The sequence below is a fragment of the Saccopteryx bilineata genome, chromosome 8 (assembly GCF_036850765.1).
Source record: "Saccopteryx bilineata isolate mSacBil1 chromosome 8, mSacBil1_pri_phased_curated, whole genome shotgun sequence".
Taxonomy (NCBI): domain Eukaryota; kingdom Metazoa; phylum Chordata; class Mammalia; order Chiroptera; family Emballonuridae; genus Saccopteryx; species Saccopteryx bilineata.
Genome location: NC_089497.1, coordinates 69,841,268 through 69,866,645, shown reverse-complemented (window position 1 = coordinate 69,866,645; position 25,378 = coordinate 69,841,268). Strand labels below are relative to the sequence as shown.

The 25,378-nt window shown below is 54.8% G+C and overlaps 2 protein-coding genes across 5 annotated transcripts; one reads left to right on the top strand and one right to left on the bottom strand.

The window, feature by feature from the left end:
- Nucleotides 1-532: 532 nt before the first annotated feature.
- On the top strand, nt 533-9,825 carry FAM131A (family with sequence similarity 131 member A). Of its 4 annotated transcripts, XM_066240908.1 has the most exons (8): nt 624-741; nt 1,323-1,546; nt 1,919-1,979; nt 2,954-3,096; nt 5,632-5,725; nt 5,972-6,154; nt 6,329-6,445; nt 8,109-9,825. In XM_066240908.1, the coding sequence occupies exons 5-8, from the start codon at nt 5,656-5,658 to the stop codon at nt 8,582-8,584; spliced, it is 846 nt and encodes a 281-aa protein (XP_066097005.1). In that variant the 5' UTR covers nt 624-741; nt 1,323-1,546; nt 1,919-1,979; nt 2,954-3,096; nt 5,632-5,655; the 3' UTR covers nt 8,585-9,825. The 4 variants fall into 4 exon arrangements, with proteins under 4 accessions (XP_066097006.1, XP_066097004.1, XP_066097005.1 ...); XM_066240907.1 differs by lacking the exon at nt 1,323-1,546 and having other exon boundaries at nt 605-741; XM_066240906.1 differs by lacking the exons at nt 624-741; nt 1,323-1,546; nt 1,919-1,979 and adding an exon at nt 2,191-2,321.
- On the bottom strand, nt 9,764-25,041 carry CLCN2 (chloride voltage-gated channel 2). Its single transcript, XM_066240905.1, has 24 exons — nt 24,769-25,041; nt 22,340-22,496; nt 22,061-22,192; nt 21,594-21,722; nt 21,373-21,506; nt 21,189-21,266; nt 21,028-21,106; nt 20,793-20,918; nt 20,613-20,697; nt 20,424-20,525; nt 19,444-19,528; nt 19,153-19,308; nt 18,549-18,618; nt 18,195-18,305; nt 17,759-17,972; nt 17,335-17,468; nt 16,922-17,094; nt 16,685-16,799; nt 16,409-16,482; nt 16,121-16,180; nt 15,946-15,984; nt 15,666-15,770; nt 10,453-10,539; nt 9,764-10,325 (listed from the first exon to the last, which is right to left on the bottom strand). Exons 1-24 carry the CDS (start codon nt 24,838-24,840, stop codon nt 10,131-10,133), a joined length of 2,712 nt encoding a protein of 903 aa, XP_066097002.1. The 5' UTR covers nt 24,841-25,041; the 3' UTR covers nt 9,764-10,130.
- Between the last annotated feature and the right edge of the window lie 337 nt (nt 25,042-25,378).

Genomic DNA, 25,378 nt, shown 5'->3' with positions numbered 1-25,378 from the left:
TGTAGCTGCTTCGTTTAACCTGGCACCCCTCTCGCCTCTTCCCCGTCCATGATTGTGGGAGCTGGGAGTCACTTTTCTGGAGGGTTTGGCCTTCGAAATGATGGACAAAGTGGATGTCGTTGATTTCCTCAATTCAGAGAGGAGGAGACAGCTGTGGGGTACTTAATACACTTGGCTGCTTTTGCTCTTCTACCAGAATGTGCGCCAGACCCCTTTGTCTGGAGAAGGTCCTGGGTTTCAGGTTGGTTATGGCAGGGAAGTCCTCCGCGGTTACAAGGTCTCTGTAAGACGGGGGTTGAATGCGATGAGGTCTTGCATCCCCGTACAGTGCTACTTGGCAGCCTGGGCCCAGTGAGTGCCCGCGTGTCATCATCGCCTCCCCTTATCCCCAGCTCCGCAGGCTTGAGGGGTTTCCGCAGTTGTCACTGGAAGCACAGGACAAGCTTTATCCGTACTCGGCCCCAGGCCGCCCCTGCGTGGCCTTGACGCTGGCTCTGCCCCGCCCGCGTTGAATAGTGACGCGAGTGGCCACGCCCCCGCGCTAACGTCATCGGCCCGGTTCCCTCTCCCGGGAGCGGCGGCGGACGCGCGGCTCCCACCCCCCCTCACGGGTTCTTGCTTACCCGGTGGTGGCCGCGGCCCGACCCTCTGCAAGCCGATGGCCCGGGTCCCGAGCGCGGGCTAGCGTGCCTGGGTGCCCAACCATGGGCTGCATCGGCTGTCGGAGCCCGGCGGGTCAGGGTAAGAGGCAGAGGCCGGCACGGGTTAGGGGGTCGGGCTGCGGGTGCGCGGGCCTCGGGTGGGTGGGGGCCTTGAGGAAGGGGCCAGTGTCGAGAGGGAGGAGCCTGCACCGAGGAGGCGGGCCAGGCAAGAGGAGGGAGCAGACCTGAGCGGGGAGGGGGCTAAACAGACTTTGGTTCGGTCCCTTGGCCTGCCTGCTTCTGGGCTCTGCAGGGTAGACTCGTGTCTTTCTGCCTGGATTCTCACCACCGCTGAGGATGGCAGGAGGCGCATGGCCCGGGGAGGGACTAGTCAACCCTTTCCAGCCCATGGCAACTGGCCTTATTCACCCCCACACACTCAATCCTCTTCTGCCTTAAACCTCTCCTCTGGCTGTCCTGGGAGTGGCCCTATGTTGGAAACCTGCCCCTCCCAGCTGTGTCCCAACCTCCTTAAGCCTGCATACGCTGGCCAAGTACCCTGCTAGGGAGTTTTTAACCCTTACTCTGTATTTCAGTCAAATGGTTGATGAAGGGAACTAAGGCCCCACTTGGGGCACCTGTGAATACCTGATCACCTCTCACTTCTTACAACTCTTTTAGTTTCCTTTCCCCACTCTCATCAATGAAAAGTCACCCTATCCTGTGGAGTGAAACGGGAGCCCAGAGGGAGGCCATCGGGGCTTCCTTCTCACAACTGCTGACCCTTGCTTGGGCTTTGGTTACCATTGATGGTGCATGCTGGGGCCTGGTCTTAGACCTATGCATCTGAGGTTGGCCAGCCTACTTTACTCCAGTGTCATGGATTTCTCCAAGCCTAAGGCCAGGTAGGAACTTTTGATGTTGAGGGATAGGTTTCTAATGGGTCCTGGGCTTTCAGGGCAGGTGGTCAGTCACACATGCCATAGTGTGGTTGGTACTTGAGGTTCTTTGGAACTAAGACAGATTTCTTTCCTTGGGTTCCTGTGTGGAATTCTGGGATTTGTAGTTCTAAATTAACCTCATGGTTTTTGAAGCTGGGAAGCAGCAGGCTGCTCTGAACCCTCTGGACCTGCTGAGGCATGGAGTTCAGGAAGTCATTCTGTTTTACAGTCAGGGGTGATTTTAGCTGACCTCAGGATTGGCATCAAGAGCCCTGATTAGGTACCAGCTGGGGCCATGGATGGCCTGTAACATTGTGTCTTCCTTCTGGTTGGTAGCATTTCTGGGGACCACCAGCTGGCTGAGGCTCAGGGACAGAGACGGCTGCTCCAGCTAAAGGTCAGTTGTGATATACATTGCCTGTTGGCACTAGGGGATGGGCCTTAGCTCACTAAGCTCCACAGAGTTGGACCGGGCCCCTGGAACTCCCACCTCCTCAAAGTCATGAGGCAGGAGGCTTCTCCTTATGTGACTAGGAACAGGTTCCAAGTGGGGAGGGGACTGGCTCAGCATCCGGAACCAAAATAGGAATAGAACTGGGAGCTGAGCCTGGAGCAGTTCTGGGCTTTTGGTTCTCTGCATCATCAGCCAGAATGCCTATGATTTCTGTGCTGGGCAAAATGTTTCTGTGGCAGCGTGAAGGTCCTGGAGGACGATGGACTTGTCAGACAAGTCGCAGAGGTGAGACCAAGAACCGTAGATGTAATCTGGGAGGTGATGGGAAGCTGAGGAATAGGGTGCTCAGGTGGCAGAAGGAAAATTACTTAGATCTTGGGAACCAGGCTGAGACAGGAACAACCAGGCTGAGGCCAGATAGGCCATCAGGATCAACCTTAGGGAACTGGGGCTAAAGTCAGAAAAAAATCATGGGTTTATCAGAGAAAAGAGCTGCGTATCAGCTGAGTCTGGTGAAAAGGAAGGCAGCAAACCTGCACAGGGTCCAAGATGGTGGTGGGAGGAGGACGGTGATGGCAGTGTAAAAATGAACTGTGCTTTCGGAAAGGAATGGGTAGGCTGAGAAACCAAAAATTCAGAATTCATCGAAGTTCAGGTTTCATCCTGAGGGTTTTGATGGCAAAATATATCCAGTGGAGGAAGGTGGCTAGTGGCTGCCACAAAATGGCCCCAGGGGCTTAAAGGTTAGGGGCAGTGGGATAGGGGCTTTCAGAGTTGCCGAGAGCACCAGGTGGTTGCTGATATTCTGGGAGGTGGGGGAGGGGTGAGGAGGAATGATATGGCAACATCGGATGAAAAGGAGGGGGATCTTGGCAGAAGTGGGAGCCCAGCTGAACAGCCTTTTCCCCATTCCTCAGTGGCCTCGGACCCCGCGTGGGCTGTGGAGTGGATCGAACTTCCTCGGGGCCTTTCTCTAACTTCCTTGGGATCTGCTCGGACCCTCCGAGGCTGGAGCCGGTCCTCTCGCCCTTCCTCCGTGGACAGCCAGGACTTGCCAGAGGTGCTGGGCCCCTGGTGTTGGTAGGGGAAGGAGGACCGCATCCATATGAAGGAGATCTGTATCCCCCTACCCGCGCCTTGCCAGCCTGTTTCTGGCTTCCTTTGCCTGCGAGCGTAGGCGCTATCCGGCCGGCAGTAAGGCCGCCCCCGCCGGTCTGCTCTTCTCGGCGCCGTGCCAGTGCCGGCGGGCTGCTCGCGTCTTTGGCGCTGACGTCAGCGCATCCCGGGCCATATCCCGGGAGACCCTGTTGCATGGTGATGGGTTGCCAAGGAGACATACACCTTTTCTCTGGGCCCGGGCCGCAGCTGCGCGGAGTGCTGGCACGATGGCCTTGGCTGGGGGGAGTGAGGGGAGGGAGGGAGTGCGAGCCAGGAAACACCCAGCAGGTGCTCCTCCCTCCGGGCCTGGCCAGAGGCTACCGGCACCACCCTGGGGGCCCTGTCAGCCAGGTACTGAAGGGGAAGGACAGAGGGAATGGACCTGAAGTCAAGGGGCAGGTGGTGACCCTCTTAAGAAGGGTGGGAACTGATGGAGTAGAGCTAGGCAATGCCTGGGATGGGTCCTGTATCTCTGACTTCAGTCGCTGGTTGAGGGAAACATTTGCCTGGGCTTGCCAAGGAGCACAGAGCCAGGCACAGGGTTGAGGTGGGAATCCAGGTGAATCAGATTAAGGCCCTGCCATCCTGAGATCCCTTGGAGAGATACAAGGGTAATGCTGTGGGGTTGGGGTGGGGTTGAAGAAGACAGAGGAAACACTGGACTAAAAACACAATAGGAGTTGACACTTGAGTCAGGCCTTCAATGGTAGGGAGAATTTTGTCAGGCAGAGATGGCATTCTTAGCCCAGGGAATGGCTGGGTTTCTTTGCCTGGAGGACGGCAGGAGGGCTGTTTACTTACAGGGAAAGTGGCCAGGTGGGGATTTACTGGGCAGAGGGTATGGGGGTGGGGGGGTGGGTTCCAAGCAGGACTGGAAGGGGGCAGTGCCTCACGGAGCCCTTCAGCGCCTGGCCCTGAGCTTGTACTTCATTGGACAGTGGAGGAGCCCAGGAAAGATTTTAAATAAGGACATGTTGTGACCAGTTGCACTGCAGGAAAATTGTTTACATTTATACCTTGTCTTGTTCATTCAGCCTATGTACTTAGAGAGGTTACTCTGTATCAGGCACTGTGCTAAACACCGGCGCAGCAGTGGCCAAAAGAGACTGGGTTTCCTAAAGAGCTTAAGACCAGTTAAGGAGACCAACAAGAAATAAAGGAACACACAAAATAGAACATAATTATAGCCTGACCAGGCGGTGGCGCAGTGGATAGAGCGTCGGACTGGGATGCAGAGGACCCAGGTTTGAGACCCCGAGGTCGCCAGCTTGAGTGTGGGCTCATCTGGTTTGAGCAAAAGCTTACCAGCTTGGACCCAAGGTCGCTGGCTCAAGCAAGGGGTTACTCGGTCTGCTGAAGGCCCATGGTCAAGGCACATATGAGAAAGCAATCAATGAACAACTAAGGTGTCACAATATGCAATGAAAAACTGATGATTGATGCTTCTCATCTCTCTCCGTTCCTGTCTGTCTGTCCCTATCTGTCCCTCTCTCTGACTCTCTGTCTCTGTAAAAAAAAAAAAAAGAACATAATTACACACATGGGACACATTAATAGAGGATGGTGACTTGTTACAGACTACAGAGGGAAGGTGGACAACTGGTAGGGTAGCCAGGAAGGATTCTCCAAGGGAGCGATATTTCAGCCAAGACCCAAAAGATGAGAAAGAGCCAGCCAGACACAGGAGGGAGAGAAGGGAACGCTTACGCAACATACTAGGCTGGGAGAACAGCATGGAGTCGAGCAGCTTGGGGGACCACCACTGTGCTTATCTGGGCAAGGGGCATTGAGAGCTTGAGGAAGCATTGTGGCAGAGGGTGAGGGTAATGTTAGAGGCAGTCTGGAGAAGGAACTAATTAGGTCTCAACATAGGTGGGTAAGGAAAGCCTATGGGAAATGTAATGGTTAATGTTGAGGTTGGAGCCAGACTAAAGGGGAGAATGGTGGTGCAATGCGAAGTAAGGAAGCATAGAAGCAGGGCCAGCTATGGGGAGAAGGTGTTGGGTTCGTTTTTGGTCATGCTGAATTTGTGGTCCTGGTAGGCTCTAGAAGCAGCTAGAACGTGGGTCTGAAGACTGAGAGAAGAGGGGCAAAAGGAAGGGGACCTGGATGTTATATCCTCCCTTTCTCTTTTCTCAAAAGCCCCTACTCCATGGTTTTTCCTGACCAGCCTTCTTCCCCTCTGGGAGCTGGGAAGGTGGAGGGTTAGCTGCAGTTCTGCTACTTTGGGCCTGCCCGTTTCCATCTCCCTGGGAGGACATAGTTTGCTGGTCCTAGCTTCTTACCCATTTACATATCCCAGCAGCCATTGGGACACATGTGCTGCCCTGGCATCTCTTCCCAGTTCCCCTATCCCCTTGATACTTTGGGTGGGCTATGAGCATCTGGGAGGACATTGCTGTCAGAGGAACACTCATCCCCGATGCTGTCACCCAAGGTGAATGTTGGAGACACAGTCGCGATGCTGCCCAAGTCCCGGAGAGCCCTAACCATTCAGGAGATTGCTGCGCTGGCCAGATCCTCCCTGCATGGTATGCGTCCCCCTTTCTTACCTCCGGCAATTTGGTCCTTTCTTCTACCTTTTTGCACATGCCGTTGGGTATTGTACCCTATGAGTTCCTGATGTCATCTCCCCTTTCCTCTCTTCCTTACGTGAATCCCAGCCCCTTCCTCCCAAAGACACATGTGGACCCTCACTACCACCACCCGTCCACTTCCCTCCCAGATGGTCCCTGACTCTGCTCTTACCAGGTGTTCTGATTCTGCCCCACTTCCAGGTATTTCCCAGGTGGTGAAGGACCACGTGACCAAGCCCACTGCCATGGCTCAGGGCAGAGTGGCTCACCTCATTGAGTGGAAAGGCTGGAGCAAGCCAAGCGACTCGCCTGCTGCCTTGGAGTCAGCCTTTTCCTCCTATTCAGATCTCAGTGAGGGTGAACAAGAGGCTCGTTTTGCAGCAGGTGATTGAAAGGATCAGCTACGTGTTTGTCATAGGGATGCTCTTTCTCATCTCCTTGGGCTTGGTTTGGGGTTTGGAATTTCCCCATGCCCCCTGTGTCTTCCCTCTCCCGTCTCCAAGCTGAGCCCTAATCTTAGTTCACCTCTGCTAATGACTTCCATGTTCTCCCCAACAGGAGTGGCTGAGCAATTTGCCATTGCAGAAGCCAAGCTCCGGGCATGGTCTTCAGTGGATGGTGAGGACTCGACTGATGAGTCCTATGATGAGGACTTTGCTGGGGGAACTGACTTAGGTGAGTGGACATTCCATGCTAGTGCTGCCAGCTGGGGTGGAACTGCCCGATAGGCCCCCGATTCAGAGCTCAGCCTTTGGAAGGAGAGCGGAGAGGGGCAGATCCTGTCCAGGCAGTCATTGACTTTCCTTTTTTTTTTTTTTTTTAAAGTGAGAGAAGGAAAGAGACAGGGAGAGAGATGAGAAGCATCAACCTGTAGTTGTTGCACCTTAGTTGTTCATTGATTGCTTCTCATGTATCTTGACCAGGGGGCTTCAGCTGAACCAGCAACCCCTTGCTCAAGCCAGTGACCTTGTGCTTCAAGCCAGTGACCTTTGGACTCAAGTCAGCGACCATGGGGTCATGTCTATGATCCCATGCTCAAGCCGGCAACCCTGTGCTCAAGCTGAATGAGCTCACGATCAAGCTGGTGACCTCAGGGTTTTGAACCTGGGACAGGTCGATGCCCTATCCACCGTGCCACCACCAGTCAGGTGGCAGTCATTGACTTTCTGTGGGCAGAAGGGCTGTCCACCCTCATGAGTGAGCAGTCAGCAGGTGGGAATGGAATAGTTCCTTTCCCACAGGTGCTGAGCCTTCTCTGCCTGTCTGTGCAGTTGGGCCTTGCAGTCCTAAAAAAATAAAAGAAAAAAAAGCCTCCCAGAGACTTTACCAGCACCTTCTGAGCAGTCACGGCTCTGGGGGGGTCTGTGTGCCTCGCCTCTGGAAGTCCTCGTAAGGCAGCCTGCTGGCTGGCTGGCAGCACAGATGAACCAGAGGACAGCAGCACAGCATGTCACAGGGCTGTGGCCCTAGGCAAACAGGAAGCTTGCTGGGCCTGGAATGCCACAGGCCTGCTGGCTCCAGGTCAGCATCCTCACATTCCAAGCTAGTTGGGGCCTTGCTCTTGGCCAGTGCTTGCAGAGGGGACCCTGTGGAGCTGTGCAGCTGTGTGGCTTTGCAAGGCCCTTCTTGCATCTTTCATCCTCGGGACCACGTGGCTGGCTTTCTCCATAGCTTCTAGGCTCAAGCCTCCCAGGCCACCATTCCCCTACCCCCATTCCTTTGCCTTTGAACCTCGCTTCCACACGCTTCCAAACCTCCAGCTAATTAACATGTTCCGCAGGGCGGCACTACACGAGAGCACACTGGCGACTGCTGCTGGTTTGGAGACCAAGACAGACCTGAACCACAGTGTTTTGTCTGAGTTCCAGGCCTGCTTTGACCTCGGTATAATGATTAATAACTAACATTTACCCAGGGCTGCTACTAGCCCATGTGGGATCTTTGTACAAATTTGAAGAAGGTACTCCTTTCTCTGGTGGGCGCAACCCCATGCCAGGGCATGCTGCTTGGTGAGCAGAATATGGGATGACTCTCAGCCCTCACTGACTGCCTTGGACAGGCTTCCCTTGTGCAGTGAACAACCTGTATGCCCATGATTGGTATCCCTACATTTATTGTTTTTTTACTGTGTGCCAGACTCACAGCTCTCAGCAACCCCATAAGGTAGGTATATTAGAATCCCCAGTTGAGGCTGAGAGGTTAAGCGATTTTCCTCAAGTTCCCTAGCGCCTATGCACCATCCCTAGAGCTGTGCCAAGGTGGAATGGGGAGAATGTGGCTTCCAGTTTGGCCACTGAGATGGGGCTAGCAGGGTGTCTTCTTTTCTCTCCTCCAACAGACATGGCTGGGCAGCTGCCCCTGGGACCACACCTCCAGGACCTCTTCACTGGCCACCGATTTTCCCGGCCCATGCGCCAGGGCTCTGTGGAGCCTGAGAGCGACTGCTCACAGACCGTGTCCCCAGAGACCCTGTGCTCTAGTCTGTGCAGCCTGGAGGATGGGTTGCTGGGCTCCCCAGCCCACCTGGCCTCCCAGCTGCTAGGCGAAGAGCTGCTCCTTGCCAAACTGCCCCCCAGCCGGGAAAGTGCCTTCCGCAGCCTGGGCCCATCGGAGGCCCAGGACTTGCTCTACAACTCGCCCCTCACAGAGCCCTGCCTTTCCCCCACCGAGGAGGAGCCAGCCCCCTGCGAGGACTGCCACCTGCTGTGCCCACCATTGGTGGGCAGCTGGGAACGGCAGCAGCAAGCCTCTGACGTGGTTTCTTCTGGGGTGGTGTCCTTAGAGGAGGATGAGGTGGAGCAGGAGGGACAGTGACACAAATGCCTGGTGGTGGCATGTGTCCCCTGGCTGCTGCTGGGGGCAGAGCCTCTGTGCCCAAGTGTGGGCTTGAGGCTTCCAGCAGAGCTCCAAAGCTGGAGGGCTCCTGGGAGCGATCACTCCACATTGTGTGTTTTGCATGAATGTGTCTAGAGAGGAGGCAGGAACCAGGCTGGGGGCGCATGTCCAGCCCCCACTCCTGGGGTTTGCCGGGGGTTGCCCGGGGCCCCTGGAGCATGGCTACAGCTGTGGCAGAGTGATGTTCATGTTCTTAAATCAAAAAATGCCACATGTCTCTTCCTCTGATGATGTGAACCCCTGAGGGGCCATTATGACTGGGCTGTGGGGATAGAATGGGAGGGAGCCCGGCCTCCCCCTCCCGCCCGCCTCTGCTTCTCCTCACCTCCATGTCCACGTGCAGTGCTTGACAGAATAAACCCCTCTCCCCTTGGAGCCTACAGATTGAGCCCTGAGCGTCAGTCCCCCAGGGCCCTCTCCCAGCTGGGCTCCTGCTGTGCTTCGCCTTTCCATTGTCTCTAGATCACTGTCTTTTCTAAAGAAAGAGGGGTTTTGGTCTGTTCTTTCAGCTGGATCTTCTCTGGGAGGCATTGGAGTGATGGAAGTAGAGACCTTCCATTTCCTGGCCGCCCTGAGGGCTCTGGGCCCTTTCCCAGTCCCTCGCAGTAAGTGTGGGCAGGGGCCCCAGCCCAGCAGGCTGCCCATTCATCAAGTTTTCTTTAGGGTGAGGTTGGAAGAGAGGATGGCTCTGGTTGCTCGAGCTGTGACTTCTATGTTCTACCAGAGAGGTCCACCAGGGGGCAAACGGGTGGCCAGGCAGTTGTCTGCTGATGCCTGAGCAGGACAGGAATTGTGCCAGTGGGTGACAGTCATGAGGGAGTGTCTCTCCTTGGGGAGGAAAGAGGGTAGTGCCTTTCTTGGCAGAGGAAAGGCCAAAGTGCCAGCACTGGGGGCAGCTGGGGTGCTGATGGCCAAACAGTGGGGGCCTCTGCAGATCCTGCACTCATCCCATGGACAGGCTCTGGTGTTTTATGGCTATGTGGGTATATAGGGGGCTAGAGATTTCAGGCCTTGTAGGCTTTGGCAGGTAAGAGGGCCCAAGGTGAGAACATGAGCTGATGGGCACAGGCATTCTATATATAAGTGGCTCATTAGGTGTTTATTTTGTTCTATTTAAGAATTTGTTTTATTAAATTAATATAAAAATCTTTGTAAATCTCTATATACATCTGGTCATTGGCGGTTCCAGTATAAACCATCTTAGTTCTATCCCTTTCCCCTTCAAAGGGGCAGCAGGGGTCAAGCGACCCCACCCCATCGTGCTGGGCAGTGCTGATCTTCCTGCCTTTGGAACACATGCTGTAGGTGGGTGCTGGGTCAGATTCCAGGTAGGAGGAATGGGGAGAAGCCGTACCCCGGGGCCGGCAGCTGCCTCCAGCTTTCCCAGGGCAGAGGGGACAGGAAGGCTGTGGGATTCGGGCCGGCAGCCAAGGCCGCCTCCATCCCAGGCCGCACACTGAAGAGTTCACTGGCACTTGTCGTCACTGTCAGAAGGGCTACCCTCCCCCGGGAGGCTGTGGCGAGAGCGGGGCCCCCAGAGCGCATGCACCTCGGTGGTCTCTGTGTCGCTGCTGCTGGTGGCGCTGTCACGAAAGCTGGCGAGGGGTGGCCGGACTTTGACGCCCTGTGCTGTGACCGAGCCCTCAATAGCCTTCCGGAGCTGGAAAGGTGAGAGGGTCAGACAGCTCCGTGCTGCCATCCCCCTCAGCACTCCCGCAGGGGGCCGGACATAAGCCTCCATGCTTTTCTGGAAGTGGAAGTGGCTTTGATGGCCCCTATCATCTTACCTCCTTCAGGGTGACGATTCCGATGAGTCTGCCGATACTGGTGACATAAGCATGGTCCACTCCCAGCAGTGAGAAGATGGTGTGGGTCTGCAGGGTGGGGAGAGAAATATTGGACTTGACTACACAAGGGGAGAGGGGCCCAGGCCAAGGTGTGGGTTGGGGGAAATTAGGGATGCCACAGATGGTGGCGGAGGGGCAAGGCACAGCAGAGGGAAAAGAACAAGAATGTACAACTGATCCTCAGAAGTTTGAAAGTGGGAATCTTTTTTTAAAACTTATTGCCTTTTTTTTTTTAAGAGAGAAAGGAAGGGAAAGAGAAACATCAATTTGTTCCATTTATTTATGTATTTATTGGTTGATTTTTGTATGTGCTCAGATGGGGAATCAAACCTGCAACCTTGGTGTATCATGATGATGATCTAAATAACTAAGCCACCCAGCCAGAGCCTGATAGTGGCAATCTTTATGTTGATAGAAAAACGGACAGAAGATTCTTCATCCCATGATAGAAAGGAGGACGGAGGAGAGAATAGCTGTTCAGATATGACACCAGGTACCCAGCTAAGCCTGACATTAGTATTTAATTTCTGAGCTGCCCTGTGAAGTAAGTATGACACCCATCCTGTAGGACAGGCAGCGTGAGGCTCATGGTGAGGTGACTTGCTCAGGGTCCTCAGTAAGAGGCGGCCTTGCGGCTCCCAGCCACTCTCACCACACTCCAGAAGGAGGAAGCACTGCCCTGGTGGTTCTGTGCCGAGGTCTGACTGGTCATGGATGTGCTCAGGAGGAAAGTTCCAGACCCCTGCTGGGGGTACTGGCTGTGAAGCCTGTCCCTCTCACCCCACTTCAGCGGCTGCCACATGCTGCTGCTCTGCCCTCGGCTGGCTGGCCGTCTAGGTACCCCTTCACTCTGGCGTCCAGGTACTGGCTGTGAAGCCTGTCCCTCTCACCCCACTTCAGCGGCTGCCACATGCTGCTGCTCTGCCCTCGGCTGGCTGGCCGTCTAGGTACCCCTCCACTCTGGCGTCCAGCCCCCAATCTTGGCCTGCAGCACTCTCTATCTCGGACACAATTTGCCTTTTCTGGGGCCTGAAGCATCCCAGGTCCTCTTGAGACGTAGACTGCAGGCCAGGGGACAACAGTCTCCCCTCCTCCCCTGTTTTTCTTGCTTTGGGCCCTCCCCCAAGCTTTCAAATGTAATCACCAAGAGTTCAGAAATTGTCAGTTCCCTTTGTGCTCTGAAGTGGATTTTCTTGGGCCAGATGTCTTGAAAAACACTACTGACTCAGCAGTTCCTGGAATTTTTGGCCTATCATTTATCACACTGTTTTCAGTTTACTTGTAAGCCTCTTGGCTTAATGCTTGAATCAAAATGGATAATACTCCAGCTTCTTGAGTAACTGGTACTCGGAAGTCATTGTGATTGTCTTAATACTTTAAAAATGTTTTCTTGCACAGTTGCTGAACTCTTGAAAAGAACTTCCAGAACTTTCCTAACTTTCTCCTAAGGCATGACAGCACTTATAAAAAGCTAGAGTTCAGTGTCAGCATAAGCTTTTTTGTGCTCCTCTAATACCTGTGTCATAGCTGTCACGTGTTTAGCAAGTCCTTTGAATCCTACATGCTACAAGTTATCTTTAATTTCCCTATCTGATTTCATAGGGTAACATATCTCTAGTCTAAGATTTCTTGTTTTAATAATCCCTTGGCTTCGTCTTCTATGTTTAATAATCCATCTCAGCCTCTCTCAAAGATCCTATTAAATCATTCCCCTGGACTTTCTATTCGCTACAATCCTAGTCAGAGTGAGCTTCGGGCAGGCTATACAGCCTGTTAGGTTTGCAAACCCCTCGTCCTGGGCAGTCATCAGCTTTATTGATCTACTTCCTGAATATCCTGGCCATTCTCTGACTCCCTCATCATCCTCACCAGAACTGAATGGGTTCTGCTTTCTGCCTCCCTTTCATCCACCTCTGCTCTGTCATCTTATCAGCTTTCTCAAACCTGAGTAAGAGCCCAGACTGCCCAGAATGGCCCATAAGACCCTTACCAAGCCCACCTCAGCCTTTCTCTTTCCAGCCTCAGATTTCACCAGACACTCCAGCTTCCAGCCTCATAAAATCACTCATCCTTTTCTGAAAACGTCAATTGCTTGCACACTTCCCTCATTACCATCTTTTAAAGTCCCCTGTTGGCCCTGGCCTGGTAGCTTGGAGTGATATCACAATACACTAAGGTTGCAAGTTCAATCCCTGGTCAGGGCACATACAAGAATCAACCAATGAATGCATAAAATAAGCGGAGCGACAATCAATGGTTTTCTCTTCTCTCTTTCTCTCTCTCTGAAATCAATAAATAAAAATTAAAAAATAGCCCTGGCAGGTTGGCTCAGCGGTAGAGTGTCGGCCTAGCGTGCGGAGGACCCGGGTTCGATTCCCGGCCAGGGCACATAGGAGAAGCGCCCATTTGCTTCTCCACCCCTCTGCCGCACCTTCCTCTCTGTCTCTCTCTTCCCCTCCCGCAGCCAAGGCTCCATTGGAGCAAAGATGGCCCGGGCGCTGGGGATGGCTCTGTGGCCTCTGCCTCAGGCGCTAGAGTGGCTCTGGTCGCAACATGGCGACGCCCAGGATGGGCAGAGCATCGCCCCCTGGTGGGCAGAGCATCGCCCCTGGTGGGCGTGCCGGGTGGATCCCAGTCGGGCGCCTGCGGGAGTCTGTCTGACTGTCTCTCCCTGTTTCCAGCTTCAGAAAAAATGCAAAAAATAAATAAATAAATAAATAAAAAATAAAGTCCCCTATTGTTTGCCTCTAAGTATAAGTAGTGGTAGTAATTTTTAAAATATATTGAATACTGCCTGACCTGTGGTGGCGCAGTGGATAAAGCATCAACCTGGAAATGCTGAGGTTGCCGGTTCAAAACCCTGGGCTTGCCTGGTCAAGGCATGTATGGGAGTTGATGCTTCCTGCTCCTCCCCCCTTCTCTCTTTCCCTCTCTCTCCCCTCTCTATAATGAATAAATAAAACCTTAAAAAATAAGAATAAAAAAATAAAATAAAGTTTGTTATTTAAAATATATTGAATACTTACTAAGTGCCAGGTACTCTAAGTGGTTCACATGTATCAATCCTATGAGGTAGGTACCATGATGCCCATTTTACAGATCAGGAAAGTGAAGCACAGAGAGGCTAAGAAATTTGACAAGGTTACACAGCTAGCTACCTTGCAGCAGAGAGAGGATTTGGTTCAGCCCAGTGTTGACGGTACAGCGTTCCCCACCTCCCCCCACTGCTGTTCTGGAGACGCCTCCGGATGAACGAGGTACGGAGCTGATATGGCCATCTCCAGTTGCACAGGTTCCTAAATAGTCTCCAGTGTGTTCCCTTGACCCTCTGAATGTTCTGCTCCTGATCTTAATTGGGCTACTACTTTATTGACTCCTCAGGCCTGCAAGGACATTTTGAATTCTAATCTTTTATGTTCTTATCACTTCCAGTTCTTTGCACTTTTGTTTGTCGGTTCCTCAAAGGCTTCTTCTCTTCCTGATTTTTAAGTTTGTAACAAACACATACATTGTTCTTTTTTATTTTAATTTAATTAGACACCAAGGAGCTCATTGGAGGGCCTGCATTTCTTGGGCTTGGGAACAGTGAATTGACAGGGAGAGGGACAGTGTGGCCCTCTAAAAGAATACTGGAACTGGGGCCAGGAAATCTGGGCTCTAGGCCTGACTCTGCTTTACTTATCTGGACAGGAGATTTTCTCGTTGCCTCAGTTTCCCTGTGTATTAAAATGATTAAATGTATAGGCTTTTGGGTGAAACAATCTTGGATATCAGGCCTGATTCTGCTTGTTACTAGCTGTGTGGCCTTGGTCAACTTGCTTAACCTCTCTGAATCTCATCCTCATCTATAAAAGCTGGAATATCACACTATATATCTTACAATGTGGTTGTGAGGATTAAATTAAACACGTGAACAGTTTAGCCCAGTGCCTGGCACATAACATGCACTTAAAACATGTCAATATTATCATCATCTTCATGTGATGTCTGAGGCCTAAGTAAGATGATGGAAAAGCGTTCAAGGTTTTAGGAAGAGAGGTTTTAGGAAGAGAGGCTTTAAATAAAAGCCAAATGTACTGTTTACAGGCCTATCTCCTTTTTTCTTGCAAGGGCACTATAGTTCCCCACAAACTTTGATCTGGGGTCTTTACTTCTTTACTCAAAGGCTGATAAGTTCCTTTGTTAATTTTCTGTTTCTCTTTTGTCCTCTGTCCTTCCAGCCTGGGCCGCTGCTTGTCCACACTAAGCTGGCTCTTGGGCACAACTTGCATCTACATTAGCTGCAGACCTTGGGAGTGCTCCCCCACTGGCCCCTGCCCCCATACGGGGGCCTCAGACGTGTGCACATTAAATCTAACAGTTTAGCTAACACTCCCCTTGGCTTCTGCCCTAGCAGCCCTCTGGGTGTGCCTGCACTCCCTGTCTTCACTGAGAAGCCGGAAGGTGTCCCGTGATGCCACTGCCCCATCCTGGGGAGCCCCTGAGGCAGTTCTCCACAGAACTCCCACCCTCTTCTATGTCAGCCTCACCCACCACCATCTGTCTGCACTCAAGTTTCCTACCCATTTCTGCAGGCTGGTTTTGTCCTTCTGCTGAGCTATCTCCCTGTGTCCTTACTAGTTTTCCTGTGGCCTATATTAAGTGAAACTTTCTGGGGTCTGACATTCCAAGCCCCCCACTGGGTGTTTCTCATCTTTGTTTATCTCTTCTCTGCAGTGTCCCCATCTCTACTTGAATGTTTGTTAACTTGTTTATTAGATTTTCTTATCCTGCTTATTTCTAGCCCATTTTTTTCAGCGTGGGTATATCAGCCTTGCTGGGAGCTGGCAGCCTCCCCCCAGCTCTGACCCTAGCCTGGCCTCTGGCTCCCACCCAGCTTGAGCCCTGTCTTTGTTGCTGCTTTGGTCCAGAGTTCCCTGGGAGAAAGGCTGAGAAGAGGAAAAACTATGATTCCACTGCAGGCAGGAAGAGGCTAAGGGGATATGACTCCTGGCCTCCCATCATTTGAAACAATGTGTTTGAAAAACATCTCCATACAGAGCCCACTCTCTGCTGTCCCTTTTCCCCCACTGGCTTGAGCCCAAACTCGTGGGAAGGCCTCGATCCCCGCCCTGTTCTCTGAGCCCGGGCCAGCCCTGGGCTGATGGCCTCACCTTGTGCAAAGAGGTCCTCTCCACCAGCTGGAAGGGGGCGGGGTCAATCTTGCAGTCACTGAAGTTGACAGGTTCATCTAGCTGCTGCTCCTCCCATTCCAGAATCTGGGGGTATGAGAACAGGAGGGTTAGGGAGAATGTGCCAGCAACGGCTCTCACCTACCTGAAAGCTGACCTGCCCTTTTTCCTACCCCGTGGTCCCTCCCATGGGGACAGAAGCCAAGATGATGACTGCACACATCCCGGAAGAAACACAGTCCAGAGTTCAGTCACACCTTACCTCCTCAGGGGTCATTTCACTTTCCAGGTCTGAGTCGCTCTAGGAGAGAGGGAGGGAGGCTGGCACCTGGGGCTGGGTAGAGGGGGTGTTTCTCCCCACTAGGGGAGGTTTACCACTTAGACCCTAGCCTGCCCTGTCTAGTGCTCCTGAGCTACGAAACAAAATGGGCACTTACTGCCAGGGAGATTCGGACCCGCTTCAGCTTGCGCTTGTCACATGGTTCTGACTTCTCCAACTTTGTTAGAGCCGAACAGGAGAGAAGAGGAATGCATGTTATAGGGAGGAGGGAGGTGAGAGGAGTGGTGGAGCTGTGAGGAAGGGTGCACTGCAGGGGCAGAGCTGGCATCTAGGAGGGCAGAAGGCAGGGAGAGTGGAAACAGGTGCTACAGGGCTCATGGAGAGGTTATCTCAGCATTAGTGAGCTGCAAAGAAAGAGCCAGACAGACAGGCTCCAGCCACTCACCTCCGGAGCGGCCTCAGGGGGTGGACTGCCACAGAAGAGGCTCCTGAGGGCGATGCCAGCCTGCTCCACATTCCCTGTGTTTCCAAACACAAGGCTCTAGGGCAACGCCATCTTTGGGGGAGAGGTGTCTTGGTTCCACCCCTGGTCTATTCAGGCAGCCTTTTAGCTAGGATGTGCCCTAGCCACAAGGTGCACAGGGACCCTTGCGCGGTCTCAGGGGCCAGGCTCCGGCTCTGTGCGAGGATGGAGGGAGGTGCTAGTGGGTGCTGGGCTCACCTGGGGGACTTTCCCTGAGGCTCATTGAGTTGCTGGGCCCCCTCTTGAGAGCTGGCTTCAGAGTCTTGTGAGGCTCCCCACGAGCTTCAGGGAAGCTGGAGTCCTCTGTGCTCACCTGCACAGGCAGGACGGGGCTGGTGAGGCTGTGGCCCAGGGTACCTAGTTCACTCTCCTGACCAGTCTACACAGCAACATTTTGGGGGAAGTCTGTGTGGCTGGGCAGGGCTTTCCCCTCACCTGGAAGCGGACAGAGCTCTTGGGGCTGGGGGGACTCTCCTGATCAGGCGGTGGAGGAGTCTGGGCAGCCCGACGTTCCTGCATGTGCTGCCGCCTGCGGGCCGGGCTCAGCTGCGCCCCCAGCAGTGCCACCACCTGTGAGCGTTCAATGGAGCCCAGGAGGATCATTGACTCTGATAGAGAGAGCAAGTGGGAGGACTCAGAGCCGAAGGTGAGGCCCTCCCTGTCCCCAGCCCTCTCCTCCAGAGCAGGGCCATGGACACAGGCCACATGCCAGAGGGAAAACCTTGACTGGCAAATGCTATTATTCCCTTTGGGATCAAGGAGACTGGCTCTGGGCTCCTGTTCCCTCCCGCTTCCTGACCAGGGACCCTGGGAGATGTTCCTAGCACCGGACCCCCTGCTGGTCTCACCAGAGGACTCTACTAAGGCCAGCATGCGGCCCTTGGTCCTGTGCAGTGCCAGTCGCAGGTCCCGGTAGGTGCAGCTGAGCGCCACGTGGGGGACATCTCGCACCATGATGTCCTCCACTCGCACCCGGTACTGCCTGGGGGCAGAGAGAGACACCTGGCTTGTAGTCGGCATAGGGAGGGTAGCTGAAGCACTGCCACCTCAGGGCCATCGGGAAGGCCCAGAGCCCATGGGGACAAGGGCTCAAAGCCAAGCAGCACTCCCAGCTGCCCCAGGGTATGGACAAGGGGAGCCCTGGCTAGGAGGGAGCGAGGTGACTGGTCTCTCAGCTTCATGACTGAGGACCTTGCTGGAGGTGGGTATGAGGGGTCCTAGGATACTTTCTGCCCCTCACCCACAACCCCTTTGTCGCCCTGCCCTCCGTACTGGTGGCGGCCCCAGCCCAGCTCAGGCAGATAAGGCAGTTTCTTGATTCGGATGATGCTGTCATAGAGTGAGGGCTGAAGGCTCTGGGCAACAGCGTTGGCCAGGATGACGGCGATCATGACAGGCAGGATGTGGGCAATCTGTCCTGTGAGCTCAAACACGATCACGGCTGTGGACACTGTGTGTGTCACGGCTCCTGCCAGCGCAGCTGCCCCTGGGGATAGTCACATTTAATCTCCTTAGGGTGCCAGAGACCAGATGACCCTCCCCACCTGGTGGCAATCCTATGGGTGCCCTCAGGGCTGCCCAGTACAGTCTTGGGAATTGGATTCTGTATCTGAAGGAAGCCTGGTTTCTGCCAGCAGGGGGCACCAGAGCAGCAGACCCTATGGCCCACCGGGGTTTTCCAGGACAGGTGGGGACCTGGAGCACTCACCTACCACTGCGTAGCCCCCAGGCACAATGCGGTAGGTGCTGCTGTCCGTGTGGATCCCATCTGGGAACCAGGCAGCCATGCTCTCACCCACCAGACGCCCAAATGCTGCTCCTTCAGGGAGGGGGGTGGGAAGAGAAACAGGTAGTGGAGGGGGAGGGTGGGGGCACTAGGAAGAAAGAGGGTCAGAGGGTAGGGGAGGGGCCAGCGGGTCATTCAGAGCAGGGAACAGTCCTGTGGGGGTAGGCATTAGGGCTGGGGCTGCACCAAAACCCACTCCCCGGCAGGAAGGAATGGCTAGGGCGTAGCAGAGGGTGGGAAGGGTGAAGGTTGGAAGAACAGGCACTGAGGACTCACCAATGACAAAGACAGGCATGAAGGCCCCACAGGGTACTGGGATGGTGGTGGCCAGTGCAGACATCCAAAACTGCAGGCAGGAGGCAGTTCAAACAGGTAGAGGTGCCACCTGGCTCCAGGCAGCCCCCAGCTCCACCCCAAGGAGTATACATTGCTCATCAGGTAATAAACCTCCCAACTATCCCAGTGAAAGGATGGAGGACTCCAGAACCAGATGGTTTGGGTTCCAATTCTCACTCTGCCACTAGCAACGTGATGTTGGGCCAATTACACCCCCTTTATATCTTTTTATTTATTTATTTTAGAGAGAGAGAGGAAGGGAACAGAGAAAGACAGAAACATCTATCTGTTCCATATGTGACCAGGGCTCAAACCCACAACCCTTGTGTATTGGAATGATGCTCTAACCAACTGAGCTATCTGGCCAAGGCACAACCCCTTTATGTCTTGACTTCCCATCTTTAAAACAGCAGGACTAACAGTACTTTTCCATAGCATTGTTGTAAGGCTTAAAGGAGTTAATATATGGAAAGTGCTAAAGAACAGTGCCTGGCACCTAATAAGCCTGTGTAAATGTTAGCTATACATCTGTAAGTAGCCTCACCTTCATGAGAATGAAGATGACCAGGGTGAGGAAGACATTGGCACGTGGTGGGCTCCAGGCCTGTGAAGTTCCTGGTGGCTTTAACTCTTCTACCAGTCCCTGGCGGACCCACGTCCGGTTGTCAAATAGGGTGACCAGTGTCTCTTTCTGTGAAAGCTAGAGGTGAAAGGGTGCCTCAGGCTGGGGAACAGACAGGATGAAGGGAAGGGGCCCATAGGTGAGCAGGGATGTTGGCTTTAGAACAGATGCATCCCAAGGGAAAGCACACATTCCTGTTCTGCCTGGGGTTACCTGTCCAGCCATGAACTGTCCCAAGCCAGGGGGGAAGGTCAGAGTGGAGATGAGCAGGGTCACCAGAGCCGGGAAGAGCAGGCGTCTAGAGATGTAGGTTTCGCAGCATCAAATATGGGTGGTGCACCTACTACAGACTGGTGGAAGGCTGGGTGCCCTCACATACCTCAGGAGTGAGGTCACAGCAAAGCCTTGGCTCTTAAACACAGTTCTGGGAGAAGGTCCCCTTTGCTGTTCATGAGACGATGGCCCCAAGGCTGATGGCCAGCCCAGGTTATCGTGAGCCCAAAGAACTTTCTGTTGGCTCCTGCTTCCCTTAAGTGGGTAGCCATGGCAGACAGTCCATCCCAGCCCTCTCTGGGACACCTGTGAGCCATTCCTCCTCCCATGCCCTCAGAAGTCCTAGCTGAAGGGTGCATTGTCCGAGTGAAGTTTCTGCCTCTGTCTTTCTGTGGTGACAGACTGAAGGTCAGTGTTAGGGGAAGGAGGCTGGGGCCACTTATGCAGTTGACTGAAGGTGCCATAGGGAGCAGGTTCAGTTTCTCTGAAGGACGTTCGTCCCAACAAAAGTCATGTCTCAGGCCGCCCCGCTCCCCTTCCCTGGGCCACACCTGAAAAGGCTGTGCTCCAGAGATCAAACACACAACCTCACCCACCTCCGTGCTTCCCTGGACGGAACTAAGGCTACTGCTCTCCAAGGAGCACTGCTCTCTGCGCCAGGCCCAAGGCTAAGGAAGCCTCTGTCTTTGATCTAAAATGCCCTCTGCCACTGACTAAAAATTCAAAATTACCTGACAATTTTCAGGTAGTCTGCATTACCAAAATGTTCAACCCACCTGGAAAATACCACTGGTTGATTTTCTCAATGGAGTACCTACTTTTGACGGGGCCACTAAATGCCAGCTTATCTGTGACCGCCCCCACCCCCACCCCATTACACAACCCGAAGTAGCTTAGAGAGGACTCCAAATCCAACTCACTTCTTCATGAGGAAGCGGTTGATGGTTTTCTGCTTCCGCATCACCTGAACAATCTTCCGGTTCAGGTAGACAAAGAGTGCTCCCCCGAAGCCACTGGCAATACTGGAGAGGAGAAGCATCATTGTGAGTGGGGTCTTCCTTCTTTTACCTCCTCCTCTCCAACAGGCCCCAGCGACCTCAGCTCCTCACCCAATGACAGCAAAGGCCGGCAGCTCCTGGAGGTCAAAGGGAAAGTCAAGCCGGAACCGGGTTTTGAAGAGAGCAGTGATAGTCTCTGAAGGGGAGGCAGAGTAGCAGAGGGGGCAGTGTAGTTTTGAGGGCTCCACATGAGCCATCTCAGGGGCTCCCCACACCCCCGGGCGCCCCCACCTTCGTCGCGGTTCCAGACTGCCAAGACCCGGAAGATGAAGGCACTGAACGTGGCAGCAAAGAAGCCCCGCCAGTAGTTCCGCACCGCGAAGAAGGTGGAGGTGACCTCGATGCTGAACAAGACGCCTGCAGGGGCCAGGAGAGTCCTGCCTGAAGTCTCAGGACGCAGAGCCAGAGGAGAAGGATAAAGGGGGCCAGGCCAAGGGCAGGGCTGGGGGCTGGACGGGCCGCCTACCTCCGATAGGGGCCGCAAAGCAGCAGCCCACTCCCACAGCACAGGCAGCGGCCAGCATCTCTGTGTTCCGGGACTCATTCTGGTGAGAGTGGTGGAAAGGGCAGGCAGCTGGGCTTAGCAGCCCACCCCTCTCTTCTGTCCTCCTCCAGGGTCCCTCTTACCTCATAGATGCCCCCAAAGAGGGAGAGGAACTTGCTGAGCAGGGCAGCACACATGCTTGCGATATGCACAAAAGGGCCCTGGGGAGTGGGAGCACGTGGTGAGTGGGGAAGGGGCCCCCTCTGACCCCAGCCCGGCTATTTCTTCCACTTGGAGGGACCCCTTCATTCTTCAGCTTGCAGTTACCTCCTTGCCAAGTGGCATCCCGCTGCCCAGGGCACAGGTCAGCCCGATGACCTTCGCTACAAAGGTCTTGAGGGTGAGGTATTCCTTTAGCACCACGCCTCGCAAGATGGTCTTCATCTCAGGGATGCCAGACCCTGGAGAGTGCACAGTCCCAGAAGAATAATTTAATGCGACCGTTTCAGGAGGTTCCACCTCTGCCCTCCCCTCCTCTCCTACTGTACCAACAGCCTGAGGAGCCAGGATCTGGGTGAATCCAGCTGAGAAAGTGATGAGGACGACAGGATAGGTGACCCAGGCCAGGTACTGGAGCAAGAGGTTGGTGTTCAAGCCCTGGAACATCCACTGCTGAGCTGTGGTCAGAGGATGTGCTGCTGGACCCCTGAGGTGTATACCCAGTCCCTGCCTGGCCACTGGGACAGACTGATATGAGAGGCTGTCCCAGGGAGCATCACACAGAGCCGGGGCACAAGAGGCTGGGAGGGGGCCACAGAGGGCCTTCAGTGGGACAGAGATCTTTGTAAGTAAGGGTTAGCTGGAGAGGGGAGGCAAGAAGTTGTGGCCTATGGGAGTGGCAGTGATTATGTCTGGGGCACTTAGGCTGGCCAAGTAGCCAGAATACTAGGACTAGTGTGGCATGGAGGAAGCAGTCGATGCTTCCCAGCCGTCCCCTGCCAGCCCTTGTCCTCACCCTGCAGACAGGCAGCAATGGCATAGTCCATAGCCCAGCTGACCAGTGCCATGACGAGACCCAGCAGGACCAGGAAGATCCAGTCTTCACCAACCCTGGACACTAGGAACTTATGACAGCGTACGGAACAGACTGGGAGGAGGGAAGGGAAGAATAAGGAGGCTGGCACAAAAGTGCTCCTCTCCCTGCCTCCTCCAACCCCTCAATGGGCAGCTCTAATGAATGGCCTCTATCCCCCCAGCACAGCAAGCCAGATCCCCTGCCCCAACCCAGTCTCACTGCGGCAGCGGGTGCAACGGCTCTGTCCATACTCCAGGAGCTCTGGGGGAGCTGGAGGGGAAAGTGGGCCCCTCCAGGGCTCAGGCCCTCCCAGGCGGATCCGAGCAGCCTCCTCTTTGGCAAAGGCCCCAAGGTCCTGAGTATACCGGCCATACATCTGAGCAATGGGGAAGACAGGGTTAGCAGCATGCGGGCTGAAAGGGGATTTAGGGAAGGTTCCTGGGGTCTCAGCTCCCCTTTACCCAGCCCCCATATTTTATACCCCTCTTGAACCCATAGGTCCCACTTTGGCTTGGTGTGGGAACAATGCACACTGCAGACTGTGGGGGCTGTCCTGGCAGGAGTAATTGGGACAGCCAAGGTATAGTGACACAACTCTGGGGGTGGCAGAATAATCAGTCCTCTTCTCACAGGCATGGGGGAGGGGGAGCACTGAGGAGGAGTGGGAAGGCCCTCGCAGAGGAGGGATGGAAAAACCTAAGGCAGTCTGAAAGTGGGAGGAGGGAAGGTCAGAGAATAAGAGATGGCCAAGGGCATATGGGTAACAATAAGGGCCTCAAGGACCTGGGGGCAGCTGAGGTGGGCCTAGAAGCAGGCCGGGCCTCAATCCTTATCACGTTCCTGTTGGGCCTCTGGCTGGTGACCTGTTCAGCTGTATCCACCCCTCTCCCCACCCTAATCCCCTTGTTCCTATTCTCCACCCCCCCTCCCAGCCTGCCAGTCCAGTTGGGAGTGGAAAGTCCCTCTGGGTAGATGGGGAGTGCTTGTGGCCTCAGCCTACTCTGGAGCTGCCCTGAGTCCATCGGTGGGTAGGAGGACAGCACAAGCTGATGGCTGGACTGTGACTGTAGATGCTGGGGTGATGGGACCAAAGAGTCTGCGAGCCCAGGCTAGACCTGCCAAGCTGGGCGTGTGTTGGGGGTGGGGAGGAGTAGATTCCGGCTGCCACCCGCGGAGCTTTGAGACACAAAGGGCTCCTGTTGGGGCTGGGGTGGAGAGAGGGAGGGAAAGATAGAGACACAGAGAGAGAGAGAGAGAGAGAGAGAGACAGAAAGAGAGAGAGAGAGAGAGAGAGAGAGAGAGAAGGGAGGAGAGGGAACCAGAGAAAGCAAAAAGAGGGGAAAAGGAGGGTCCTGGAGAAGGAGCAGAGAAGAGAAAGTAGGGAGGAGGAAGGGAGAGAAAGAAAGTAGAGTATAAAGAGGCAGACACAGTGTCAGAGTGGGAGGTGAGCCTGTGAAAGAAAGACAAAAGGATCGGAAGGAGAAGGGGGAGAGACTGGAGCAGAGAGTACCGGGAGAAAGCTTGACCCTGAGAACTCATACCAGAGATAAAGACTAGGTGAAGGAGCTGGGATGGGGCCGGTGCAACAGATAGACCGCATTTCAGGGCCAGGTGCTTGTTTTTCTTGACCAATGCCCCATTCTTGGCTTGTGCATATGGACAGGCTTGTCCGACCCTATGTGAAGGCTTGCCCCTGTATACTTGCTCCACCCCCAACCCTGCCACTTCTTCCTGTCATCCTGTTTCATCCAGTCACTCCCTCTCTTAACTGGGCACCTCCCAGCCTCAATTACAGCTGGGGGCTCCCTCCCTGCCTGCTTCCTGGGCAAATTCCAGGACCAGTTGTTTAAAAAGGAGCCCTTCCCTAGAGTTTGCTCCCTCCCAACACAAGAAGGGGCAAAAGGCTTCACAAACACTGTTACAGAGGTGGCCATGAGTCAGCTCGGAGCCCCAGGACCCCTGCTTCTAAGGAGGTCCAGGGACACCCCCCTCCCCAAGGGTGGGTGGGGGCTAGATGTTTAGAGTAAGCATGGACAAAGGTCCCAATTCCCACATCCATTTCTGTCTGACCCATCCTCCTTAAGGTCTTGTCTCGGAGGGTGGCAGGCCACCTTTCCCCCCACAGAATGGAGGGAGAGGTTCCCGCCAATGCTGGGTTGCCAGCCCACAAGGGTGTGAGGGGTGGTTGGGTCTGACCATCTTTCTACACACTCTTGTTCTATGTCTGGCACTGTAAAATACACTTACTGGGAACAGAGAGAATGTCTTAAACGGTGGAGATAGGAGTATAGAGAGATAAAGTTCAACGGCTGTGAGCCATGCTGGGCAGGGGTAGTGGGTATTGAGACTTGGGCCCAGGTGGTCAGGGGGGAGGAGCAAAGAAAACGTCCTGGTGGGGGAGGTAAAGGCAAGGACACCTGGACAAGCACCTGACCTTCTTGTCCTCTGCAGGCCCCCAGCCTCAGCCTGAAACTTATGTGCAGTCTGTCCTTTAGCCCTCCACCCTGTCAGGCTCTTGAGCTTCAGTTTCACCAGCTCAGAAGCTCAGAAGCCAGGGTTAGGGCAGGCCCCCGGTCCTCGTGCTCCAAGGGTAACCAGGAGCAGCAGTCTGGAGTGCACTCCTCAGGGCTCGGCTCGGCTTCACTTACCAGGGTCTGCTCGTACTGCAGCGCCCGCGGCTCCATCCCTTCCTCTGAAGCTGCGGCCGCTGCGGCCGCCATCTCCGCGCACAGCCCTCGGGCCTCCCGCTGCGGCTCGGGCTCCGGCCTGGACTAGGCTCCCCGACCGCAGAGCCCGCGCCGGCACCCGTCCGGTCCCCGCAGCCCGGACGGCCGAGTGCAGACAGCCTCCTGCTCCCGTCCTCTCCTGGGCGGGCGGGCCGAGGGCGGTGCCCTCTGTGCTGCTCCGCCCGCCGGCCCATCTACAGGGGACGGCCCACCCCAGCCGGGGTCTGCGATGGGGCCGCCTCCCAGGCTTGGGAGAGGCGGTAGGGGGCGCTTGTAACGCGCGAGTCCGCGCCCCGTCTCCGCAGAGGCCGGGGGCTGAGAGTGGCGCCGGGTGCCAGAACGGGGGCGGGTCCGCTGGCACGTGGAGGGGCCGGGCCTGGTCTGCAGCTCCGTTCTCCGGGGCGGGAGAGATTGGAGAGACCCGGGCTCAGTAGGGCCTGGGGCCGGGGCGGCAGAACCGTCGAAATCAGACTCTTAGACCAAATCTCTCTCATTGGAGTGGTACCCTCTCTTGCTTCTCCGGAGAGGCCAG

Excerpts from the sequence above, each read along its gene's own strand:
- FAM131A (XM_066240906.1), top strand. The coding sequence starts at position 2,234 with ATGCCTATGATTTCTGTGCTGGGCAAAATGTTTCTGTGGCAGCGTGAA. Across the intron at positions 3,097-5,631 it reads ACAGCCAGGACTTGCCAGAG|GTGAATGTTGGAGACACAGT; the intron begins GTGCTGGGCCCC and ends CTGTCACCCAAG. Across the intron at positions 6,446-8,108 it reads TGCTGGGGGAACTGACTTAG|ACATGGCTGGGCAGCTGCCC; the intron begins GTGAGTGGACAT and ends CTCCTCCAACAG.
- CLCN2 (XM_066240905.1), bottom strand. The coding sequence starts at position 24,840 with ATGGCGGCCGCAGCGGCCGCAGCTTCAGAGGAAGGGATGGAGCCGCGG. Across the intron at positions 20,919-21,027 it reads CTTTGCGGCCCCTATCGGAG|GCGTCTTGTTCAGCATCGAG; the intron begins GTAGGCGGCCCG and ends TGGCCCCTGCAG. Across the intron at positions 15,771-15,945 it reads GTGAAATGACCCCTGAGGAG|ATTCTGGAATGGGAGGAGCA; the intron begins GTAAGGTGTGAC and ends TCATACCCCCAG.